The sequence below is a fragment of the Podarcis pityusensis genome, assembly GCF_964106645.2.
Source record: "Podarcis pityusensis genome assembly, chromosome: 16".
Classification (NCBI taxonomy): domain Eukaryota; kingdom Metazoa; phylum Chordata; class Lepidosauria; order Squamata; family Lacertidae; genus Podarcis; species Podarcis pityusensis.
This window is the reverse complement of record NC_138041.1, coordinates 21,628,182-21,648,729: the sequence shown is the minus strand read 5'-3', so window position 1 is coordinate 21,648,729 and position 20,548 is coordinate 21,628,182. Positions and strand designations below refer to the sequence as shown.

General features: G+C 48.9%; 2 protein-coding genes across 4 annotated transcripts in view; one reads left to right on the top strand and one right to left on the bottom strand.

Annotated features, from left to right (window-relative positions):
* The first annotated feature begins 1,408 nt into the window (after positions 1-1,408).
* CFAP73 (cilia and flagella associated protein 73) lies at positions 1,409-13,649 on the top strand. 3 transcript variants are annotated; one of them, XM_080986464.1, is made up of 8 exons: positions 1,411-1,590; positions 3,200-3,305; positions 4,507-4,611; positions 4,716-4,916; positions 5,923-6,144; positions 7,893-8,051; positions 9,209-9,346; positions 13,375-13,649. In XM_080986464.1, the coding sequence occupies exons 1-7, from the start codon at positions 1,532-1,534 to the stop codon at positions 9,326-9,328; spliced, it is 972 nt and encodes a 323-aa protein (XP_080842590.1). In that variant the 5' UTR covers positions 1,411-1,531; the 3' UTR covers positions 9,329-9,346; positions 13,375-13,649. The 3 variants fall into 3 exon arrangements, with proteins under 3 accessions (XP_080842591.1, XP_080842590.1, XP_080842589.1); XM_080986463.1 differs by lacking the exon at positions 13,375-13,649 and having other exon boundaries at positions 9,209-9,993; XM_080986465.1 differs by lacking the exons at positions 7,893-8,051; positions 13,375-13,649 and having other exon boundaries at positions 1,409-1,590; positions 9,209-9,999.
* Positions 12,221-20,548, bottom strand: part of DDX54 (DEAD-box helicase 54) — a 26,239-nt gene continuing 17,911 nt past the window's right edge. Inside the window, exons 15-20 of the mRNA XM_080986236.1 lie at positions 20,235-20,435; positions 18,550-18,692; positions 17,220-17,333; positions 14,582-14,686; positions 13,658-13,755; positions 12,221-12,567 (exon numbers count right to left, since the gene is read on the bottom strand). Coding sequence (XP_080842362.1) covers positions 12,326-12,567; positions 13,658-13,755; positions 14,582-14,686; positions 17,220-17,333; positions 18,550-18,692; positions 20,235-20,435 — 903 coding nt within the window. The 3' untranslated portion in view covers positions 12,221-12,325. The remainder of the gene's footprint in view (positions 12,568-13,657; positions 13,756-14,581; positions 14,687-17,219; positions 17,334-18,549; positions 18,693-20,234; positions 20,436-20,548) is intronic.

Below are 20,548 nucleotides of genomic sequence, written 5' to 3'. Positions count from 1 at the left end.
GGAGGAAGGCCTCTGGTTTCTTCAAGAAGGTATATTTAAATACCTTTTTTAATTCATTGTAAATCATCTCCCAGAAAACCTTAATCCTTGGGCACGTCCACCAAAGGTGAAAGAATGTACCTTCAGTTTCTTTACATTTCCAACATTTGTTATCGGGCAAATGGTAGATTTTTGCAAGCTTGACTAGGGTTATGTACCACCTGTATATCATTTTCATAATATTCTCTCTTAAGGCATTACATGCCGTGAATTTCATACCTGTGGTCCACAACTGTTCCCAGTCAGCAAACATTATGTCATGTCCAACATCTTGTGCCCATTTAATCATAGCAGATTTCACCGTTTCATCCTGAGTATTCCATTTCAACAGCAAGTTATACATCTTTGACAAAATCTTAGTTTTGGGTTCTAACAATTCTGTTTCTAATTTTGATTTTTCCACCTGGAAGCCGATTTTCTTGTCCAAATTGTATGCCTCCATTATCTGATAATAATGAAGCCAGTCTCGCACTTTGTTTTTTTAGTTTTTCAAAACTCTGCATTCCCCTACATTCTGTGCTATAAACATTTTGCATGCTTCACATTTCCCTGACGAGTCTCAAAGGAATCTGAGGAGCTTCAGTTTTGTGTGTGTCAATTTTAAAGCACCCGCCCCGCCCCCGCCCCAAATCCTGAGAACTGTGCTGGGAAGGATAGCTCTGTGAGGGATAAACTACAGTTCCCATGATTCTTTGGAGGGTGTGTGTGTGCTTTACGTGAACAGTGTGTATTCAGCATCCAGAATTCCCTCCAGGTGTTCGTTTTATTCCACCAGATTTATACACCGCTGCATTGGGGGTGGGGACGGACCTCAAAGCCGTTTACAAATGCTACCAAACTACAACTCCCATCATCCCTAGCTATTGGCCACACTTGCTGGGGCTGATGGGAGCTGTAGTTCTGCACGCCAAAAGGCCATCCATCCCTGTTCTAGCGCGAAACAGCGGTTATCAACCTGTGTGTCCCCAGATGTTGTTGGACTACAACTCCCATCATCCCTGAGCTCTGGCCTTGCTAGCTAGGGGTGATGGGAGTTGTAGTTCAACAACATCTGGGGACACACAGGTTGAGAAAGGCTGTGTTAGAATGAAGCCAGTTTGGGAAGCGGTGCAGAAAAAAACACACCCCGCATTTATAATAGAAAAATAAATGAATAGATGAATAGATGTTTAAAAAGTGTAATGCATAATGGGGGGAGGGGGGAGAGACGGCTAAAAAGGTGCGCCTTCTTTCGCCATTCAGCTATTTTACTATGTTGCACAAGCGAGGGGGGGGAGAGACTTCCACGCGCAGCTCAGCTCTGGCGGACGCGTCGCCATGGCAACAGAACGTTGTGCTGGCCGTCTCCTTAGCAACGGGCAGCTGGGGCTCGCGCTGCTCCGGCAATCAAAAACAAAAAAGTCTGCTTCGCCTATTATTGTTTTGTTCCTCTTCTTTCGCGGGCTGCAAGTTCGGCCGCAGGAGAGGAAAGGGAGGCTTTGGACGAGCGGCGATGGCTTCGGATTTGGAGGAGAGAGTGCGCGCGGCTTTGCTAGACAAACTGCAAATGATGTAAGTGGGGGTTGGGGGTTTTTGGGGGGGGCGAAGGGTCAAAGAGAGAAGAGGACACTGGCTTGGAGACTGTGCTGACTGTACAGTAGCGGGCGAAGGTTCCGCAAGGGTTAAAAGGAAGGGCCTTAGCTCAGCGGTAGAGCAACGCGCTTTGCTAGTGCAAAAAGTCCCAGGACGCAGCATCGATTCCCAACACCTTCGGGGGGGGGGGCATGGAAATAATCATGGGTGTAACCAAGGGCAGGGGGAAGCTGCCCCCCCGTAAATCAGGGAAAAATAATACAAATCAATACAAATATGAGGTTCTGCCCCCCACCCCCAACAAAAGCTTGCACCCCCAACAAAAATCCTGGCTACGCCCATGGAAAGAATCCCCTCTAAAAACACTTGTAGACTAGGGTGATGTGGGTATTGTGCATCTGTACCAATTTAACAAGCAGGGCTTCGCTCAAAGAATGATGGGGACTGAAGTTCGTTAAGGGTGCTGAGAGTTATTTGGAGATCCTCACTATTCCCCTCACAGAGCTACAATTTCCAGGAAGTTTTTGCAATCAATCTGCCTTCCCAGGAAACTCTGGAACTGTAGCTCTGTGAGGGGAATGGTGTGTGTATGTGTGTGACAGCATCCTTAACAAAGCACAGTTCCCAGGATTCTCTGGGGGAAGCCATGACTGTTTAAGTGTCATAGTGCATGAAGTTGTATACAGTGAATGTAGCCTACAACTTTGACAGATGATAATAAAATAATAATTTTTATTATTTATACCCCACCCATCTGGCTGGGGTTCCCCAGCCACCCTGGGCAGATCCCAACAGAATATTAAAACCACGATAAAACATCAAACATTAAAAACCTCCCTAAGCAGGGCTGCCTTCAGATGTCTTCTAAAAGTCAGATAGTTGTTTATTTCTTTGACATCTGATGGGAGGGCGTTCCAGAAGGCCCTCTGTCTGGTTCCCTGTAACCTCACTTCCCGCAGTGATGGAACTGCCAGAAGGCCCTCGGAGCGGGACCTCAGTGTCCGGGCTGAATGATGGGGGTGGAGATGTTCCTTCAGGTATACAGTGGTACCTCTGGATGCGAACGGGATCCGTTCCAGAACCCTGTTCGCATCCTGGGCAGAACGCAACCCGCGTCTGTGCGGCTGCGGGTCATGATTCGCCGTGTCTGCACATGCGCATGACGTCATTTTAAGCGCCTGCGCATGCGCAAGTGGTGAAACCTGGAAGTAACCCGTTCCGTTACTTCCGGGTCGCCACAGGATGCAACCTGAAAAGATTTAACCCAAAGCAACTTTAACCCGAGGTATGACTGTACAGGGCCGAGGCCGTTCAGGGCTTTAAAGGTCAGCACCAACACTCTGAATTGTGCTTGCAAACGTACAGAGCTATAGTTCCTAGCGTCCTTAACAAACCACAATTCCCAGGATTCTCTGGGGGAAGCCATGTGCTTCCTGTGTATAGTGGATGTGACCTTAGACATTGCAGCCTGCAGGATATGTAGCAGCAGATGCAGTGGTGTGACGCTAGACTAGCCTGTCTCCCTCGGTGCATTTCCTGGACGAAGTTTGGACGGGGCTTTTGACACCCTTCTGTGTGCCTGTTTCAGGAAAATTCCTGAAAGAGAAGAGGACTTTTTGCCCCCTGCTTGCTGCCTGCTGGAGAAACAAAGGGAACTGGCAGAGGTGGAACAAGCTCTATTGGCCCAGAAAGAGGTAATGCAGACTCTTTGGAGAACCACTCCAAACCATCTCTTGGACCAAGTGGTGGCTGGTGTGCCAGTTGGGAGTGGTTGGGAAGAAGGCAGGGAGTCCAACAGTAGATAGCGCCACAGCCACTGACAGGCAGGTCTGACTGATCCTATTTTGTCCTCCTCCTCCTCTCTGCTGAGTTCTAGAAGGGCAACACAGAGATGGAGGAGAAGGAAGAAGATGGTAGCCAGGGCTAACTTTTGGACTGGTTGTAAGAAAGAAGGTAGTCAGGGGAGAGGGATGATGAGGTTAGTGAGGCAGTTGCTCCTTCATCTCATGGACCAGCCCTCACTGTTTGGCTTCATATAAGAAAGACCTACATCAGGCATTAGAGACGCGGATGGCTCTGTGGGTTAAACCACAGAGCCTAGGGTTTGCTGATCAGAAGGTCGGCTGTTCGAATCCCTGCGACGGGGTGAGCTCCCGTTGCTCAGTCCCTGCTCCTGCCAACCTAGCAGTTTGAAAGCACGTCAAAGTGCAAGTAGATAAATAAGTACCGCTCCGGCGGGAAGGTAAACGGCGTTTCCGTGTGTTGCTCTGGTTCGCCAGAAGCGGCTTAGTTATGCTGGCCTCATGACCCGGAATCTGTATGCCGGCTCCCTCGGCCTGTAAAGCAAGATGAGCGCCGCAACTGCAGAGTCGGTCACGACTGGACCTAATGGTCAGGGGTCCCTTTACCTTTACATCAGGCATAGCCAAACTCAGCCTCCAGATGTTTTGGGACTACAACCCATCATCCCTGACCACTGGTCCTGTTAGCTAGGGATGATGGGAGTTGTAGTCCCAAAACATCTGGAGGGCCGAGTTTGCCTATGCCTGTCTTAGACTTTGGAACAAGCATAGGAACCTGCCTTATACCAAGTCATGCCACTGGTCCATGTACCTCAGTGTGGTCTACACTGATCGGCAGCCCTCGATGAGGGTGGTTTTCCAACCAGCTCCAGCTCCACGGGATGGTGCTATTATTTAGCCTGAATGTGTCCAGTTTGCTAACTATGACAACAACACAGGGAATTTTGAGAAATGTTTTGCTGTAACCAAGATAAATTACATCCAAAGCATTCCGACCGTCTACTGAGTTAGTAAGCCAATAAGAAAAAGAGAAAGAGAAAACTCACCTGCCTGACTCCTCCCCGACTGATATTCCTTTGCCCCCCCTTCCGAGGAATTCCAGTTGAAAATGGAAGAGCTGCAGCAACGACGGAAGGAACTGGAGCGCAAAGAGGGCCAGCTCAAAAAGTCCATTTTAAAGTTTGACAAATTCCTGAAGGTCTGTAAGTGCTCAGGGGATGAGTGATGTGGTGGTGTGGTCGGCAGGGGCGCAGCTAGGCCTCTCTGTGCGGCTCTCGTGATCCGTAGGCCCATCTCCCGTAGGACAATGATGCCAAGCGGAGCCGGGCTCTGCGAAAGGCTGCCGAGGAGAAGCAACAAGCAGCCCAGAGAGTGGCGGAAGCTGAGCGCCTCAAGGAGGAGATTGCGCACCTGCTGGCCGTGAAGGACAAGCTGCAGTGGCAGCGGGAGAGACACAAGGCCTTCCCAGAGTATTTGCAGAAGGTTCTGGAAAAGACGGAGCAGGTGAGAGGGTGGGGAGATTGAGAGAGCAGGAGCCTGAGAGGAGACGCTAGGAGGACCCCCCCAAAACCCTCCCTGTGTGAGGTTTCTGGCACAAGTCAAGGCCTTCAGCCAGAACATAGGAAGCTGTGCTATACTGTATTGGATCCATTGGTCCATCTAGCTCAGTACTGCCTGCACTGACTGGCAGCAGCTGCCCAAGTCCTGCCTGGAGTTGCCAGGGATTGAACCTGCGACCTTCTGCATGCAAGAAGCTCTACGACTGAGCTGCGGCCATCATGGCATAGGTGGCTGTCTTTTACCAAGTCAGAACATTACCTACACTGTATTGTCTGTGCTGAATGGCAACTGTTCTCCATGGTTTCAGACATTCCCAGGTCTACCTGCTGGGGATTGGATCTGGGGCCTTCTGCACACAAAGCTCCGGCACTGAGCTATGTGTCCCTGGACGCTTTCTGTTATGTACTGAGTTGAATAGGATCCAAAATGCAGCAGTCTGATTGGTCCTAGAACAATAGGATTCAGAATGCAGCAGTCTGATTGGTCCTAGAACAATAGGATTCAGAATGCAGCAGTCTGATTGGTCCACAGGAGCCACCCAATCCAGCTCCAGGTGGAAGGGAATCCGCAACCTGATTGGCCTACAGGAGAATCCCGGAAGTAGCCAATCACGTGGGGCCATTGTGTAAATAATGTATATAAGGCTGACATTCTGGGGGAACTTCCATTCCTCCTCACCACTATGAGCTGAATAAAGAGCATTAAATCCACTCTCAACTCCGAGTATATTTCACTTTCCCATGGCTAGTACAGTCGTACCTCAGAAGTCAAATGGAACCTGTTCTGGAAATCTGTTCGACTTCCAAAATGTTTGGAAACCGAAGTGCAGCTTCTGTGTGGCTGCAGGAAGCACCATCAGCAATGGCTAATGGTCAGGGATAATGGGAGTTGTAGTCCTGTACAGACTGTTCAAGGATGAGTTTACTCTCCATCCTCTTATCCATCCCAGTTTCAGGGCATCCCAGAGCTGATTGCCCAGTTCCAGGCTCTGATGGCCACCCAGGCCACCTTGGCCCAGAGGGAGCTCTTTGGCCAGGAAGCCGTGGAGGAGGAGCGTGCCCGCCTGCAACGCTACACGGAGGAAAGCAGCAACCAGATCTTGCAGCAAAACAACCGGGTGGCGGAACTGCAGGCGCAGCTGGAGCAAGCCCAGACCAGGGTCCTGGAACTGGTAAGACGACGGGATCCATGATAAACAGTCAAAAACCTTTCTATTCCATCAGAGATCAGCAGGCAATCCTAGGGCTGCCTACATCTGGTTTCCCCAGATATGTCTGGAAATTGCTCAGAAAAATGGCGTTCGGGCGGGTTTTTGCCTAATCGGCAAAATGTCCGGGGAAACCCTATGTCAAGTTGGGCTATTTTTGTTTTTTTAAAAAATTCTTTAAAAATCAAAGAAAAGCCCCCTATTTTTTGGGGGGGGGGGAGATGTTCCTCCCCAAAAGCTGAACAACTCTGTCCCTGATCTTTTCACTTTGGGGTCACGGCATCCCTAGGCAATGTAGAATACATTTTCCCATAATAGCTGATTTCTAGAATTTTATGCATATGGGGATGTTGTGGAGAAGAAGTGTTTGTATTTGATATCCTGCTTTATCACTACCCGAAGGAGTCTCAAAGCGGCTAACACTCTCCTTTCCCTTCCTCCCCCACAACAAACACTCTGTGAGGAGAGTGGGGCTGAGAGACTTCAGAGAAGTGTGACTAGCCCAAGGTCACCCAGCAGCTGCATGTGGAGGAGCAGGGAAGCGAACCCGATTCACCAGATTACGAGTCCACCGCTCTTAACCACTACACCAACCACTACACCACACTGGCTGGGTAGTAACTCTGGTGGGGGACATGTTGTGCTCCTTCTGGGGTAGTTTGCTCCCACCCTGTACTCAGAAACTCTGTGCATAAAAGTAATGTGGCCATTTGGATAGAGCGGTTAGAGGGTCAGACTAGGACCTGTGAGAGATCAGGGTTCAAATCCCCACTCAGCCATGAAACTCACTGGGAGTGACCTTGGGCCAGTCAAGGCCCCTCAGCCTAATCTACCTCACAGAGTTGTTGTATGGATTAAAATGAGGAAGGGGAGAACCAAGCATGCTTCCTCGAGCTCCTTATAGAGAAAAAGGTGGGAAATAAACAGAATAAACAAATACACAAAGCCTAGGCACAGGCAGGGCAGATGTGGGGTGCCTTTGGCGCTACAGATGTTTTGCTGAACTACAGCTCCCACAATCCCTGCTCATGGGCCACGCTTGCTGGGGCTGATGGGAGTTGTAGTTCAGCAACACCCGCAGGGCCCAAAGTTCCTCACACATGCATGAAAGAGGCAAGAGGCACCCCTAACTCTCTGTTCTTGCTAGTAAGCTTGAGCTTTATTGATCTGTCACAACAGGGTGCTCCCCTCACCCGCAGGAGAGAGGAGGAACCCAGAAAAATGAAATTGCCACCCTGTAGATTAAGACCACCCCCAGAAACATCATACATACATCACAGAAGGGGTGTAACCTAAGACCACCCCTCAGATACATCATACCTACATCACAGAAAAGGCGGTCTAAACAGAAATTTGAATGTTGTTTTTCTCCTGGTAGGTGTTTATCTCCTGTCTGGCAGGTTACTTGATTAGATTTCCTGGGGAGCCTGGCTAGTCTTTTGTAATGATAAATACTTAGTTCCTGGACCAGGTCACAGGCTCACACCCTATTCATATCTTAGATGTGCCCTTAAGACAGGATTTGTGAGGAAAGAGACAATGGGAGGTTTCACACTTTGACCTTGCAGAGAAAACGTTTGCTCAGTTTAGAAATCAAAATGGTTCCAGGTCGGTCTTCCTGTGCTGATCTATGTATATGCTTGGTTGGTACACTTATGAACATTACCATATATCTAAGACCATAAAATTCCTATCACACTGGCCTGCTGCAGGAGTCTAACTGGGTTTGCATCCAGAACACCGCGGCCGACAAGACATTGGAGCTTGGGCGGATCAAGCTGGCAGCTTTGAACCTCTTCCAGATGGTTGCCAAGCACAGGAAGTTGCCAGCCGACGTGCCTATGGAAGACACGGCAGCCCAACTCGATGCGGTCAGTGGGAAGGCACAAGCCCCCCCCCCCTTTTTAAGCGGCTCATTGGGAGCTTTGCAAGCAGTGGGCAACTTAACAGGGCCCCAGAAAGGTCCATCAGTTCAGACACCAATCTTGGGCCTCTCTGAGGTTGATGGGCCTGGACTGCTGCCGTTTTAAATTCCCACACTGTCCTTGAATGCCCGGCACTGTGCCTGCTCTGTTGGCAGTTTAAAATGGCAGCTTTCCAGCTGCCTGAGCCTTTGGTCTGATTCAGCAGAGCTCTTACATTCGCTCCTTTCCTCTTTAATTTCCTTCTTTACCCCACCCCTCTGCTCCTTACCCAAAAAACCCAAAGCCTTCTTGTTTGTATGAATCTACTTCAGAATAGGGTGGGGTAGGGGGTTGCATTTACCACCCCTCACAAAAAAAACCTGTTCCCTCAGCATGGCAATAGGGTTTGTCAGCAGGGGGCGGGATTTATTCAAATTCGAATTTCACTGACTCATTTCACAAAAATTGATATCTCAGTTGATTTTTTAAAAGAGCCCCAGAACCCCACCCTCAGAGTGGTTTGCAAAAAGAATAAAACAATGAAATGGTCAGTATATACACATTTAAACAACAACTATGGAAAACATTTAAAAATAATTGACAGTAAGCTGAACAAAAAAATCTAGTTTTAAATGCTTGCCAGCGTTCTACTTGTCTGGGTACGCTTGCCTAACCAAAAATATTTATAGCAGTGTATAGCGAAGCATCTGCCTGGTGTCAAAAGGCAGGGAGTTCCCAAGTTGGGGTTCTGCCGCACTAAGATATCAATTTATTATTATGTGCAATCTGCAGAATCATGTCAGTTCTGCAGATTGGAGCTGTCAGGTGGGCACATAAGGAGCAAGGCGATCCCACAAGTAAACTGGTTCCAAGCTGTTAAGGGTTGCTTTTATGAACAGCAAACGCCTTGAAGTTGGCCTGGCAGCAAATTGGCAAAATTTAGTCTATTGTTATTTAACTTTCCAAAGGTCTTTCCCTTATTCTTATTTGTTCTTATTGATAATTTTATTCTTTTATCTCTTTAGTAAACCACTTTGAGTTTGTTTTCCGTTTTACAATCATGAAATAAATGTTTGGCCCAAACTGAATCTTTTTACGAATCTCTGTTGCTCTGATGCCTCCAGGTTGAGCTTTGTGTCGTGGACTTGAACGACATCCTGGCCAACTTCCGCAAAGGGGAACCCGCGCCAGTCCCTCAGCCAGAAACAACAGCGGCATCTCGCTCCGAGACAGACCCCAGCTAACCACCTCGACCGCCTGGCGTGAGTTTATTATCATCACCATCTAATTTATTACCAGTCCTTCAACCAGCAGGCCCCAGGACAGGTTACAGCCCTTTAAAATTCAGAATTAAGAAAAGTTAAAACAGGTTACGAAATTAAAAGACGCCTGCTTCTTGGGAGGAAAGCAATGACAAACCTAGAGAGCATCTTAAAAAGCAGAGACATCACCTTGCCAACAAAGGTCCTTATAGTTAAAGCTATGGTTTTCCCAGTAGTGATGTATGGAAGTGAGAGCTGGACCATAAAGAAGGCTGATCGCCAAAGAATTGATGCTTTTGAATTATGGTGCTGGAGGAGACTCTTGAGATTCCCATGGACTGCAAGAAGATCAAACTTATCCATTCTTAAGGAAATCAGCCCTGAGTGCTCACTGGAAGGACAGATCGTGAAGCTGAGGCTCCAGTACTTTGGCCACCTCATGAGAAGAGAAGACTCCCTGGAAAAGACCCTGATGTTGGGAAAGATGGAGGGCACAAGGAGAAGGGGACGACAGAGGACAAGATGGTTGGATAGTGTTCTCGAAGCTACCAGCATGAGTTTGACCAAACTGCAGGAGGCAGGAGTGCCTGGCGTGCTCTGGTCCATGGGGTCACGAAGAGTCAGACACGACTAAATGACTAAACAACAACAAAACAGGTTACAGTCTCAGGAATAAGCTGGGCCCTGAAAACTCAGATCTTAGGTGCCAAAGGCCAGAGAGAAGACGTGTGCCTTCGGCATTTGCCAAAAGCTCTGCAGTGAAGGTGCTAGGCCAGGGGTCGGCAACCTAAGGCCCATGGCCCACAAGCGGCCCATGGGGGTCGTTTAACTGGCCCATGGACCCCCGCCACCCGTGCACTGCGCTAAACTGGTGCGGAGCAGAGTGGGGACCACCTTCCGTGACGCTGGCCGGCTTCCTATTGGCTGCTGGAAGCTCCTGCAGCCAATGGGAAGCTGCGCACGCCTCCTCAGCGCCGGAAATAGCGTTTGCGCATGCGTGTGTGCGTGCACTCCGGCCCACCACGGCGTCTGCGGGACCGTGAACTGGCCCAAGCCACAAAAAATTTGCCAACCCCTGTGCTAGGTGCACCTTTGTGAGGGAGTTCCACAACTTAGGGGCTGCCACAGAGAATGTGCTTAGTGGCCACTGAATCCAGATGTTTTCTGGGGGCAGGGAGAACCTTAAAAGAAGGGGGAATGGAACTGAGTGGTCAGAATCCTGAACAAGGGACAGTTTGACACAAGTCCCATTCGCTTTATTTTAATGTCTGTTGCCTTGAGGCCCCCTCTCCAAACACCAGGACAGAAACACCAGCATTTTAACCAGGAAAACGGATACACTCTTCCTCATCTCTAAATGCACCCTTATGGTTCTAATCAGAGTAAACCCCCTAGTCTGTCCCCAGTGTTTTCTGTCCACTGGCACAAAGAGCTATTGGACCAGCAGGTGGGCGAGTGTTAATGTTGTGCAACTGACGAACCACGCAGAGCAGCTGTGCTGGTGGGAGCTCGCTGCACAATGGATTGCATAACCTGTTGCTCAAGCAAAATCGCTGGTCCTCTTGCTCAGGCAGTCTCCGTTCTGTTGGCACAAAACCATTTCGCCAGCAGAGAAAGTATAAAGCTAGGCGACTTTGCTGTGGCGCTACATAGGAGACAACCCATTGAAGTTAACAGATGCCAGATGGCGAGCTCTGTCAATTCCAACAGGTGCATTCTGAGTGGGACCAAGGTAAAAAGGTAAAGGACCCCTGGATGGTTAAATCCAGACAAAGGTAACTATGGGGTTGTGGCGCTCATCTCGCTTTTCAGGCCGAGGGAGCCAGTGTTTGTCCACAGCTAGCTTTCCAGGCCATGTGGCCAGCATGACAAAACCGCTTCTAGCGCAGTGGGACACCGTGACGAAAGCCAGAGCACACAGAAACTCCGTTTACCTTCCTGCCGCAGCAGTACCTATTTATCTACTTGCACTGGCGTGCTTTCGAACTGCTGGTTGGCAGGAGCAGGGACAGAGCAACGGGAACTGACCCTGGCACGGGGATTCGAACTGCTGACCTTCTGATTGGCAAGCCCAAGAGGTTCAATGGTTTTAGACCACAGCGCCACCTGCGTTCTGCAACAGCTGTATTCCAATTAGAACATATACAGGATAAGCACTTCTTCCACAGCAGTTTGCTCCCAAGGGTTCTGCACATAGGCGAAAATCACGTATACCCAAACCCCTGGAGTTGCCCAGGTGGATTGTGCGCGAGGGGCAGAAAGAGAGAACCCCCAGAGCCAGCCTGCTAAGCAGGCCTTGCCCAAAGCAAGCGAGGCTGAGAACTTCAAAGCTCTCTTTGAGCTGGGTCTGCTGAGGGTAGCTTGCAGGGGCAAGGTACACAAAACCCGGGAGACTATGGATGCTCGTGCTGAGTGTCACATATGCATCCAAGAGCTGGTGTACTGAGCAGGCCTTCCCCCCTGCCCCCGAGCGAGGCGGAGAGCTTAAAAGCTCTTTCTGCTCCAGGTAGCTCCAAACGGATCCCAGTGCGAACAGAGCTTTTAAGCTCTCCACTTTGCACAGATCTAATTTGTGCCGTTCCATCCAGGTGCATGGTTGAAATTGCACGTGTGAAAATGCACGTCAGATGCAGCCCACTGTCTCCCCTTTGTTAATTTTTCAGTGGTGATTTTTTTTGGGGGGGGGGGCTCAGTAACTGATGGAGAACAGGTGAGGGTGGGGGAGACCTGCAGGATAAATGTTCAGCCCAGACCAGATTCAAATTCAGAGCAGCAGCTGAGGGTACAGTAGAGGAAGGTTTGGGGGTGGAAGATGGCATCGATCCAAACTGATTAACAGAAAAGGTAGGAGGGAGAGAGGAACGCTCGTAGGAGCTTGGTAAAAGGGTGCTTTTAATCTTCCCCAGAGTTTACACAGCAAATAAATGACGGTTGTCGGCGGAGCTCTCGGAAGCCTGCTCGCACCGGCTTTGCCCCCGCCTACATCCTCTTCCGCATCTTGCCCTTCTTGGCTGCCCCTCGCCCGAAGGCCGTCTGGCGCATCTCTTGCACCCGCTGCCGGTTGCGCGACTTCAGGCGCTTCAAGCTGCCGCTCTGTAGGAAGCGCTGTTTGGCTGCCTTCTTCCGTTGCCTCAAGATCTGCTGCTTGGTTTTCAGCTCGGAGCGGACCTTCCCCTGCTGGGGGCCGCGGCTGCCGTGGGAAGCCGGGGCAGGGTGGGCACCTTCAGAAGGAATCACAAATGTGCGCATTATTATTCCATTGAAGTACAGTAAGAATACAATGTGTGTGTGTGTGTGTGTGTTATGTTCTGGTCACTGTAGGCATGGAGTGGCCGCCAAGACCATATAACACCGGTCCTGAAAGACCTACATTGGCTCCCAGTATGTTTCTGAGCACAATTCAAAGTGTTGGCCCTGACCTTTAAAGCCCTAAATGGCGTTGGCTCAGAATACCTGAAGGAGCATCTTCACCCCCATAGTTCAGCCCAGACACTGAGGTCCAGCACCGAGGGCATCCTGGCGGTTCCCTCCATGCAAGAAGTGAGGTTACAGGGAACCAGGCAGAGGGCCTTCTCGGTGGTAGCGCCTGCCCTGTGGAATGCCCTCCCATCAGATGTCAAGGAGATGAGTAACTATATAACCTTTAGAAGACATCTGAAGGTAGTCCTATACAGTGGTACCTCTGGTTACGTACTTAATTCGTTCCGGAGGTCCGTTCTTAACCTGATACTGTTCTTAACCTGAGGTATCACTTTAGCTAATGGGGCCTCCTGCTGCTGCCGCACCGCCGCCGCACGATTTCTGTTCTCATCCTGAAGCAAAGTTCTTAACCCGAGGTACTGTTTCTGGGTTAGCGGAGTCTGTAACCTGAAGCATATGTAACCCAAGGTACCACTGTATAGGGAAGTTTTTAATGTTTGATGTTTTAATGTGATTTTAATTCTGTTAGTAGCCGCCCAGAGTGGCTGGAGAAACCCAGCCACATGGGTGGGGTAAAAATAATAAATTATTATTATTATATCCACAAGCTGCTCTTAGGAATCCCAGAAGACTTGAAAGCTTGAAGAACTACCCTGCCTCAAACATGTTTCTCCATATGCCAACACGACGCCCTCTCCCAAGAGCAAAATGTTTTGACTTATACCTTAAAAGATGGGCCTATTTTCCACCTCCTGCCAAAAGTGGTAGGGTGAATGAAATACCGTCCATAATGTCTTTTCTTTAGGGATGCTGAAATAGACTCTTAAGTTGTAAGAGGGAACCAGGGGAAACCACTCATATACCATGTCCCCTCCCTGGGAACACACTCACCCCTGCCTCTCCGCTTCTTCCCAGCTCTGCGCTCTCCTTCTCGATCTGAGTCCGAATCCTGATCATCTATCTTGTTCTTCTTTTTCCATTTGTCGTAGCTGGGGTACGCGAGGTCAGGAAACCACACCATCAATACTCTTTCCAAGCAGTGTGCCAATATAGACCGTAGGCTGCTTGCTCTCCAGGCACCCTTTCTCCCCAACCTCATCAAAAGAGTAGATGGCTTCCCAGTGGATGCTTGAGGAGCTTGAGAGGGCAGCAACTCTTTAGCAAGTCTTGTGGGGAACTGCTGCCTCTGCCAAACTTCTCTCGACATTAAGAAGCTTGTCCTCTCATTCAACTGAAATCTACCCTGCTATAATCTAGTACAGTGGTACCTCGGTTTAAGTACTTAATTCGTTCCAGAGGTCCGTTCTTAACCTGAAACTGTTCTTAACCTGAAGCACCACTTTAGCTAATGGGGCCTCCCGCTGCTGCTGCGTAGCTGGAGCACGATTTCTGTTCTCATCCTGAAGCAAAGTTCTTAACCTGAAGCACTATTTCTGGGTTAGCGAAGTCTGTAACCTGAAGCATATGTAACCTGAGGTACCACTGTACAGAACAAGCCATTGCCCTCTTTGATATGACAGTGCTTCGGCTTCTGAAGAATATTATCGCCTCCTGTCCTCAATAATCTATTCTCCAGGCTCATTTCCTCTATCCCCAAACCAACAGCTACGTGGCCCCTATCTGTTTGCCCTCTCCACCCTTCTGTACGATACAGGAATGCTATAGGAAGCTGCCTTATACTGATTCGGGCCATTGGTCCCTCTAGCTCAGTGTTGTCTTCACTGACTGGCAGCAGCTGCCCAGGATTTCAGACGGTGATGGACCTGGCATCTACTGCATGCTCTACCATGGAGCCATTTGCAGCTGGAAGGATACAGGTTGCCTTTGTAGGAGCTGCTGATGTAGGCACCACTTTCCGTTCGGATCTTCTTCTTATTCTCCTGGCCCGTCTGCCCCACAAACCTCTTCCTTTTCCGATCCCTGGAGAAGAGAGACACAAACACAAATACAGTGGTGCCTCGGGTTAAGAACTTAATTCGTTCTGGAGGTCCGTTCTTAACCTGAAACGGTTCTTAACCTGAGGTACCACTTTAGCTAATGGGGCCTCCTGCTGCCACTGCACGATTTCTGTTCTCATCCTGAAGCAAAGTTCTTAACCTGAGGTACTATTTCTGGGTTAGCGGAGTCTGTAACCTGAAGCGTCTGTAACATGAAGTGTCTGTAACCCGAGGTACCACTGTAGAGCAAAATGTGCTCCCCAAGGAGGTTCGGCTGGCACCTTCATTATACACTTTTAGGTGCCAGGCGAAAACATTCCTCTTCAACCAGGCCTTTGGCCAATTGATATCTGATGCCCTTTAAATGTGTTTGTGGGGAAGGGACTGTTTGGGGGCAGGGAGCAGGTTTTATTGGATTGTGTGCTTTTTGTTGTTCTTGTTTTGATTATGTATTTTGTGTTTTCATCTTGTACATTTGTGTTGTGAGCCACCCCGAGATCTGCGGATGAACGGTGGTTATACAGATTTAATAAAAAAATTGACCACCACCTGTTGGTTGAACTGATGGAAAGTCTTTTAGGGCAGGAACAGTTAGGCCTGGTGCTCCCTCAAGATGTCGCTGGGACTCCAACTCCCAGCAGGCTCAGCGGGCATTGGGAGGGCAATCATAGCTGTCAACTTTTCCCTTTTCCTGCGAGGAATCCTATTCGGAATAAGGGAATTTCTCTTAAAAAAAGGAAAACGTTGACAGCTATGAGGGCAATTGCAACATCTGAAGGGTCTCCCCAACCCTTGCTTTCGGGTCCCACCCCTGTCATTCAAAGGAGTGAACTTTGGAACTGCTCACCCCTTTGAAACAAGAATTTGTACTTGCAAATTAAAAAAAAAAGAAGGAAATTTTAAAAAGAAAATAACTATCTATGAATAATACTAAGAAAAAAGAAGAAGCCACCATCAGTTTGCATTATGGCTACACTAACTATCAGTTGATGTGCATCTTAAGATAGGCCCCATTCATGCCACACATTGAAAGCGGTGCAATACCACTCTAAACAGTCATGGCTTCCCCTCAAAAGAATTATGGGAGCTGCTTATGAGTGCTTAGGCTGGCACAATCCTGGCTACAAACGCAAAATGGCACACAAGCAGCTTCAGAGCAACCTAGCAAAGGCTGACTGGAAACCCAGGCTAATGTTTTATGTATCAACAGATGGCCTTGTGTGTTTCCCCCCCAACAGCCCACCAAATTTATTATTAGTAGCTCATTGTGGGAAGTATAAGACGGTGTTTGTTGTTAATCAAGCTTTCACTGAAGTAATAGGTTACCGTTAAAGGTTATCCGCCCATGCCAAACCTTGGAAACCCAATGATGATAAACGATAAAACCATTCATTTGAGAATAGTGGTGATTGTGCGCACATTGTGATGTTCTTGCTGCTAAATAGCACCGACTTCACTGTAGAGATTACCAAATGAGATCTGAGACAAGGTGCATTGTGGGGGTTCTCCTGCAGCCAGCCAGGCCCTTATCCAGAATACTCCATTACATACATACACACACATTAAAAACCCTGTTTTTCTCCCCCTACTCTCCGAACAGCCAGATGTTTTCCATAAGCAAGTGGAGTCCCTCAAGTAAGCTGTTTTGTCAGGATTTCCCCCAGCTAAAAATCTTATTTCTGAAAATCTTCGAAACCTGCCGATACCAGATGGTGCTGTTTGGGCTACATAATGATCTTACGTAGAATAAGCTCGCTGTACAGCACAGCTCCTACTCCAAGCTGTTTGGTGCCCAAAGTCCCATTTGAAAATCTAAGGAACTGTTGTGGGCACCACAAAATACCCCTTTCATGAAACTGGAAGTGCTCAGAATCGCCACCACTCTCCTCCCCACAAATAGGCAGAATACCTACATCTCTCCCCCCCCCAAGAGCTACTATGGTGTAGTGGTTAGTGTGTCGGACTAGGACCCTGGGAGAGGAGGCTTTGAATCCCCACTCAGCCATGAAGCTCACTGGGTGACCTTGGGCCCGTCATCTCTCAGCCTAACGTACCTCACAGGGATAAAATGGGGGGGGGGGGGGGAGAGAAGTACGTAGACTACCTTGAGCTCCCCCGAGGAAAGGTGGGGTATAAATGAAATAAATAAAAAAGGTAAGAGTAAAAAAAACCTCCAAACAAACAGGCAAACATCCATAACCAACCCCTGCACAACCACATTCAATGTGGGAGGGGGAGGCATCAAATATGTGTGTTTGAAGGGATGAAGGAATGTTTCTAGAACGTTCTAGAATGACTGATTTGGTTTTCAGTTGTGGGTGCATTTTCCACCCCGGGCTTCTGGGGGCAGGGGGTGGAGAGACATAAATTCACCATGCACAAATTCATGGGTATTATTAGGAGCCTTCCGTTGACGAGAAAGGTTTTTGAACAGTTACATTTCTGCCGCCCTGCCCCACTTACAAAAACAAAACAGAACAGCCACGCAAACCCCTTTGATTATGAGCCCTACTCACCATTTCAAGAGCTGCTTGCTGTTGCTCATGTTCCGATTCTCGTCGCCCATCAGGTCAAGGACGGCTCCGGAAGCCTGTTGCTCGAACGCCGTGCCTTCCCCACCAATGCACAACCTGGGCATTTGAGAGGAGGCGGAGGTCAGGAAAGAAAGCCACCAGCTGTACTCCGGGTCAAACCACTCGCCCATTCGCCTCAAAGCTGTCTGCTCCGACTGCCAGGGGCTCTCTGGGGTTCCAGGTGGAGACTCCCTTTTAACGGGAGAGGCCAGGGAGTTGAACCTAGGACTTTCTGCAGCCAAAGAAGGTCTTATGCTTGGGACAAGAGCCGCAGCTCCGCAGCAGAACACCTGCTTTGAATGCAGAAGGCCAGAGGTTCAATCCTTGGCACCTCCAGGTAAGGACAGGGAAAGGCTCCCCTGTCTGAAACCTTGGGCAGCTGCTCCCAGTCTGTGTAGACAATACCAAGCTCAGTACAGAGAGACAGCATCCTGTGAGAACACAAGCAGAGCAGAGCCCTGCAGGATCAGGCCAATGGACCATCTAGTCCAGCATCCTGTTCTCACACCAGTGAAGCCAGATGCCCAAATAGGAATCTTGACCCCTGGACAAGAGAGAAGGAGGAACACTTTTCTCTATCCCCTTTCTGCACACTATGCATAATTTGTATTCTTTCACCTCTTAACTCTCCTGGTCTCTAACCTAGAAATCCTGCCCTGTGTTCTCATGCTTTACCACTGAGCTAGGACCCTTCGGACTGGAGGCTACACTAGTGGCCAAAATTGTGGAAACCTTTTGGGAAAAGTGTATTTCTGAGGTTTGATGGCTCACAACACCACTTTTTCCTATTCTGAGTAACACCATAAAATTATATATCAATGGAAAGATAATTTAATGAAGAATGTAATGCAACCAAGTTAAATAAACCTTGTGGAGCGAAAAGTGTTAATGTATATAGAATTGTACATATGGTCGATTTGAATATGTTATTATTGATTATGTACACTCAATGTATCAGCCGCCTGGGGGGAGGGGGGTTTCACTGTTGGGTTTTGGTTGTTGGTAAAAAATAAAGAAAAATAAAAAAATAAATGTAATGCAACAAAGTTTGTTCAATTATCTGTATTCTATCAAAAGTTATAGCCAAATAACCAGAAAAAGGAAGTACAACTTGCTTAGGCTGATATGCAGCAGCTTTCCTTCATTTGAATGTAGCCAGTGAGCACGGGTGTTTAGAGAGCCGATCGGGTGTTATGAGCCATCAAACCTCAGACAAACCCCAAAAGGTTTCCACAATTTTGGCCGCTAGCGTTCTCCCACTGCTGCCACCTACCCTCGTTCGCTCTCAAAGTCCTTCGGCCGGTATGGGATGTAGAACTCTCCTTGCTGCTGCGTCGCCAGCCTCTGCTTCTTCCCGGTGTCCTTTCCATCCAGGGGCTGCTTCCGCTTCCTTCCCACCACGCTGGAGAAAACATCCTGGGTGTGTGTGGAAATGTTAAGAACGGTTAGCAACCCTCGATATTCAGGAAGGCGGGCCAGTTCCACTGGGTACATGGTTCTCTGTGGTTCTGCATTACTCCTAGGGAAGGTGCCATCAGGCCTGCGCTTTCCCCAAGCACACCACCAGGGGTGCCAACTATAGGGGATGAAGGGACTTCGGCCCCCTCAATATTTTGGGACAGGGGTCCGAGCCCCCCCCTATATTGAGGGGGCCACCATCCCCCGTCTCCAACAGGCAAGTGCTTGAGTGCCGCACAGAAGGCAAACATCATCCTCCACGTTCGAGAGGAACACAAACACATCTCTCAGCAGCTTACAAAACTCTCCGTCTGCTACGAACATTGAGGACTAGAACTGTGATGCTTTTTGATGGGCTGTACTGACCACTTAATGTTTTTGGATTTCTTGTTTTTAAAATTTTACAATAAACTCCCCTTGTTTCCTCTAAGGGGTGGGAAAGGATTGTTTTGTCCTGTTAAAATTGTGTTGGTAATAATAATAATAATAATAATAATAATAATAATAATAATAATATTTTATTATTTATACCCCACCCATCTGGCTGGGTTTCCCCAGCCACTCTGGACGGCTTCCAACAGAATATTAAAATACAATAACCTATTAAACATTAAAAGCTTCCCTAAACAGGGCTGCCTTCAGATGTCTTTTAAAAGTCATCTAGTTCTTTTTCTCTTTGACATCTGATGGGAGGGCGTTCCACAGGGCAGGTGCCACTACTGAGAAGGCCCTCTGCCTGGTTCCCTGTAACCTGGCTTCTCACGAGGGAACTGCCAGAAGGCCCTCGGCACTGGACCTCAGCGTCCGGGCAGAACGATGGGGGTGGAGATGCCCCTTCAGGTATACTGGACCGAGGCTGTTTATACAACAACAACCCCCACCACCTTTCAAAATAATTTTCAAAACTCAACGTCAGGTGTAGTCTCTGATTTCCAACCACTGGAGGAGGAGGTGGTGGTGATGATGGTGGTGGTGGGACTGTCACCATCTTAAAGTAGCTCTCAGACCCTCACCACGGTCAGCAGATTAGCATTAAGGTTCAGAAGTTATGGATTCCAGATTTTCCAACTGTGAAATTTATTTAAACAATTTATATACTGCTTGACTACAAGCTTGGATCCTGGTGGATATAAGCCATGCATCCAAGCCTTGGGAGACCACTAACAGCAGCTCCCCCAATTGCCTCCGTGATCTGGCATGGATTTAAGGAATCTGGAGGTCCCTCAGGTGTCCTGGACCAGAGTTGTTCAGGACCTTGAAAAAGAATGCAAGAAGCCTGAACCTGTCCCAGTAGCCTATGGGCAGCCAGTGCAGATTTGGGGGCACCAGAGTCACGTGCTGGTCCACCACCAGTAGTCCAGCATTTTGCTCCAGTTGGAGCCTCCAGAACAGGCGTCCAAGGGTAGCCACAGACATCCAAGGGTAGCATTGCAAGGATACGGGTTCCCCAGTCTGTCCTGAATCTGAGAGGAAGCCCACCAGCCCCAACCGCACCCCTACCTGAATGCGTTCCTCCTCTTCCTCTGGGTCTTGCTCTGCAGTCGCCGGCACAGCAAGACGTTGGACCTTCTCCGCCACCAAGGAGAGCCTCTCCTGCTGCTTCCGCTGGTGCCGGTCAATGAGCTGGCGGTCCCGGTTACGTTTGGCCCGCATGACGTCGCTGGCCAGAGTCTTGTTGGTGGCGTTGATTTCAAAGATGGTCTAGAAACAGCAGCAGGGGAGGGGGGTGGCGACGTTTGTCAGGGCAAAGCAGAATCGAACCCTGCCCTGGCGCCGGCATGCAGCTCCACTGGGCACGTGCCAGGGCTCCCTTA

What these genes read in the sequence shown, in the direction of transcription:
- CFAP73 (XM_080986464.1), top strand. Translation starts at nt 1,532, where the DNA reads ATGGCTTCGGATTTGGAGGAGAGAGTGCGCGCGGCTTTGCTAGACAAA. An exon ending in CTAGACAAACTGCAAATGAT is followed by an intron (nt 1,591 to 3,199) that starts GTAAGTGGGGGT and finishes TGCCTGTTTCAG; the next exon opens with GAAAATTCCTGAAAGAGAAG. An exon ending in AGTTTGACAAATTCCTGAAG is followed by an intron (nt 4,612 to 4,715) that starts GTCTGTAAGTGC and finishes CATCTCCCGTAG; the next exon opens with GACAATGATGCCAAGCGGAG.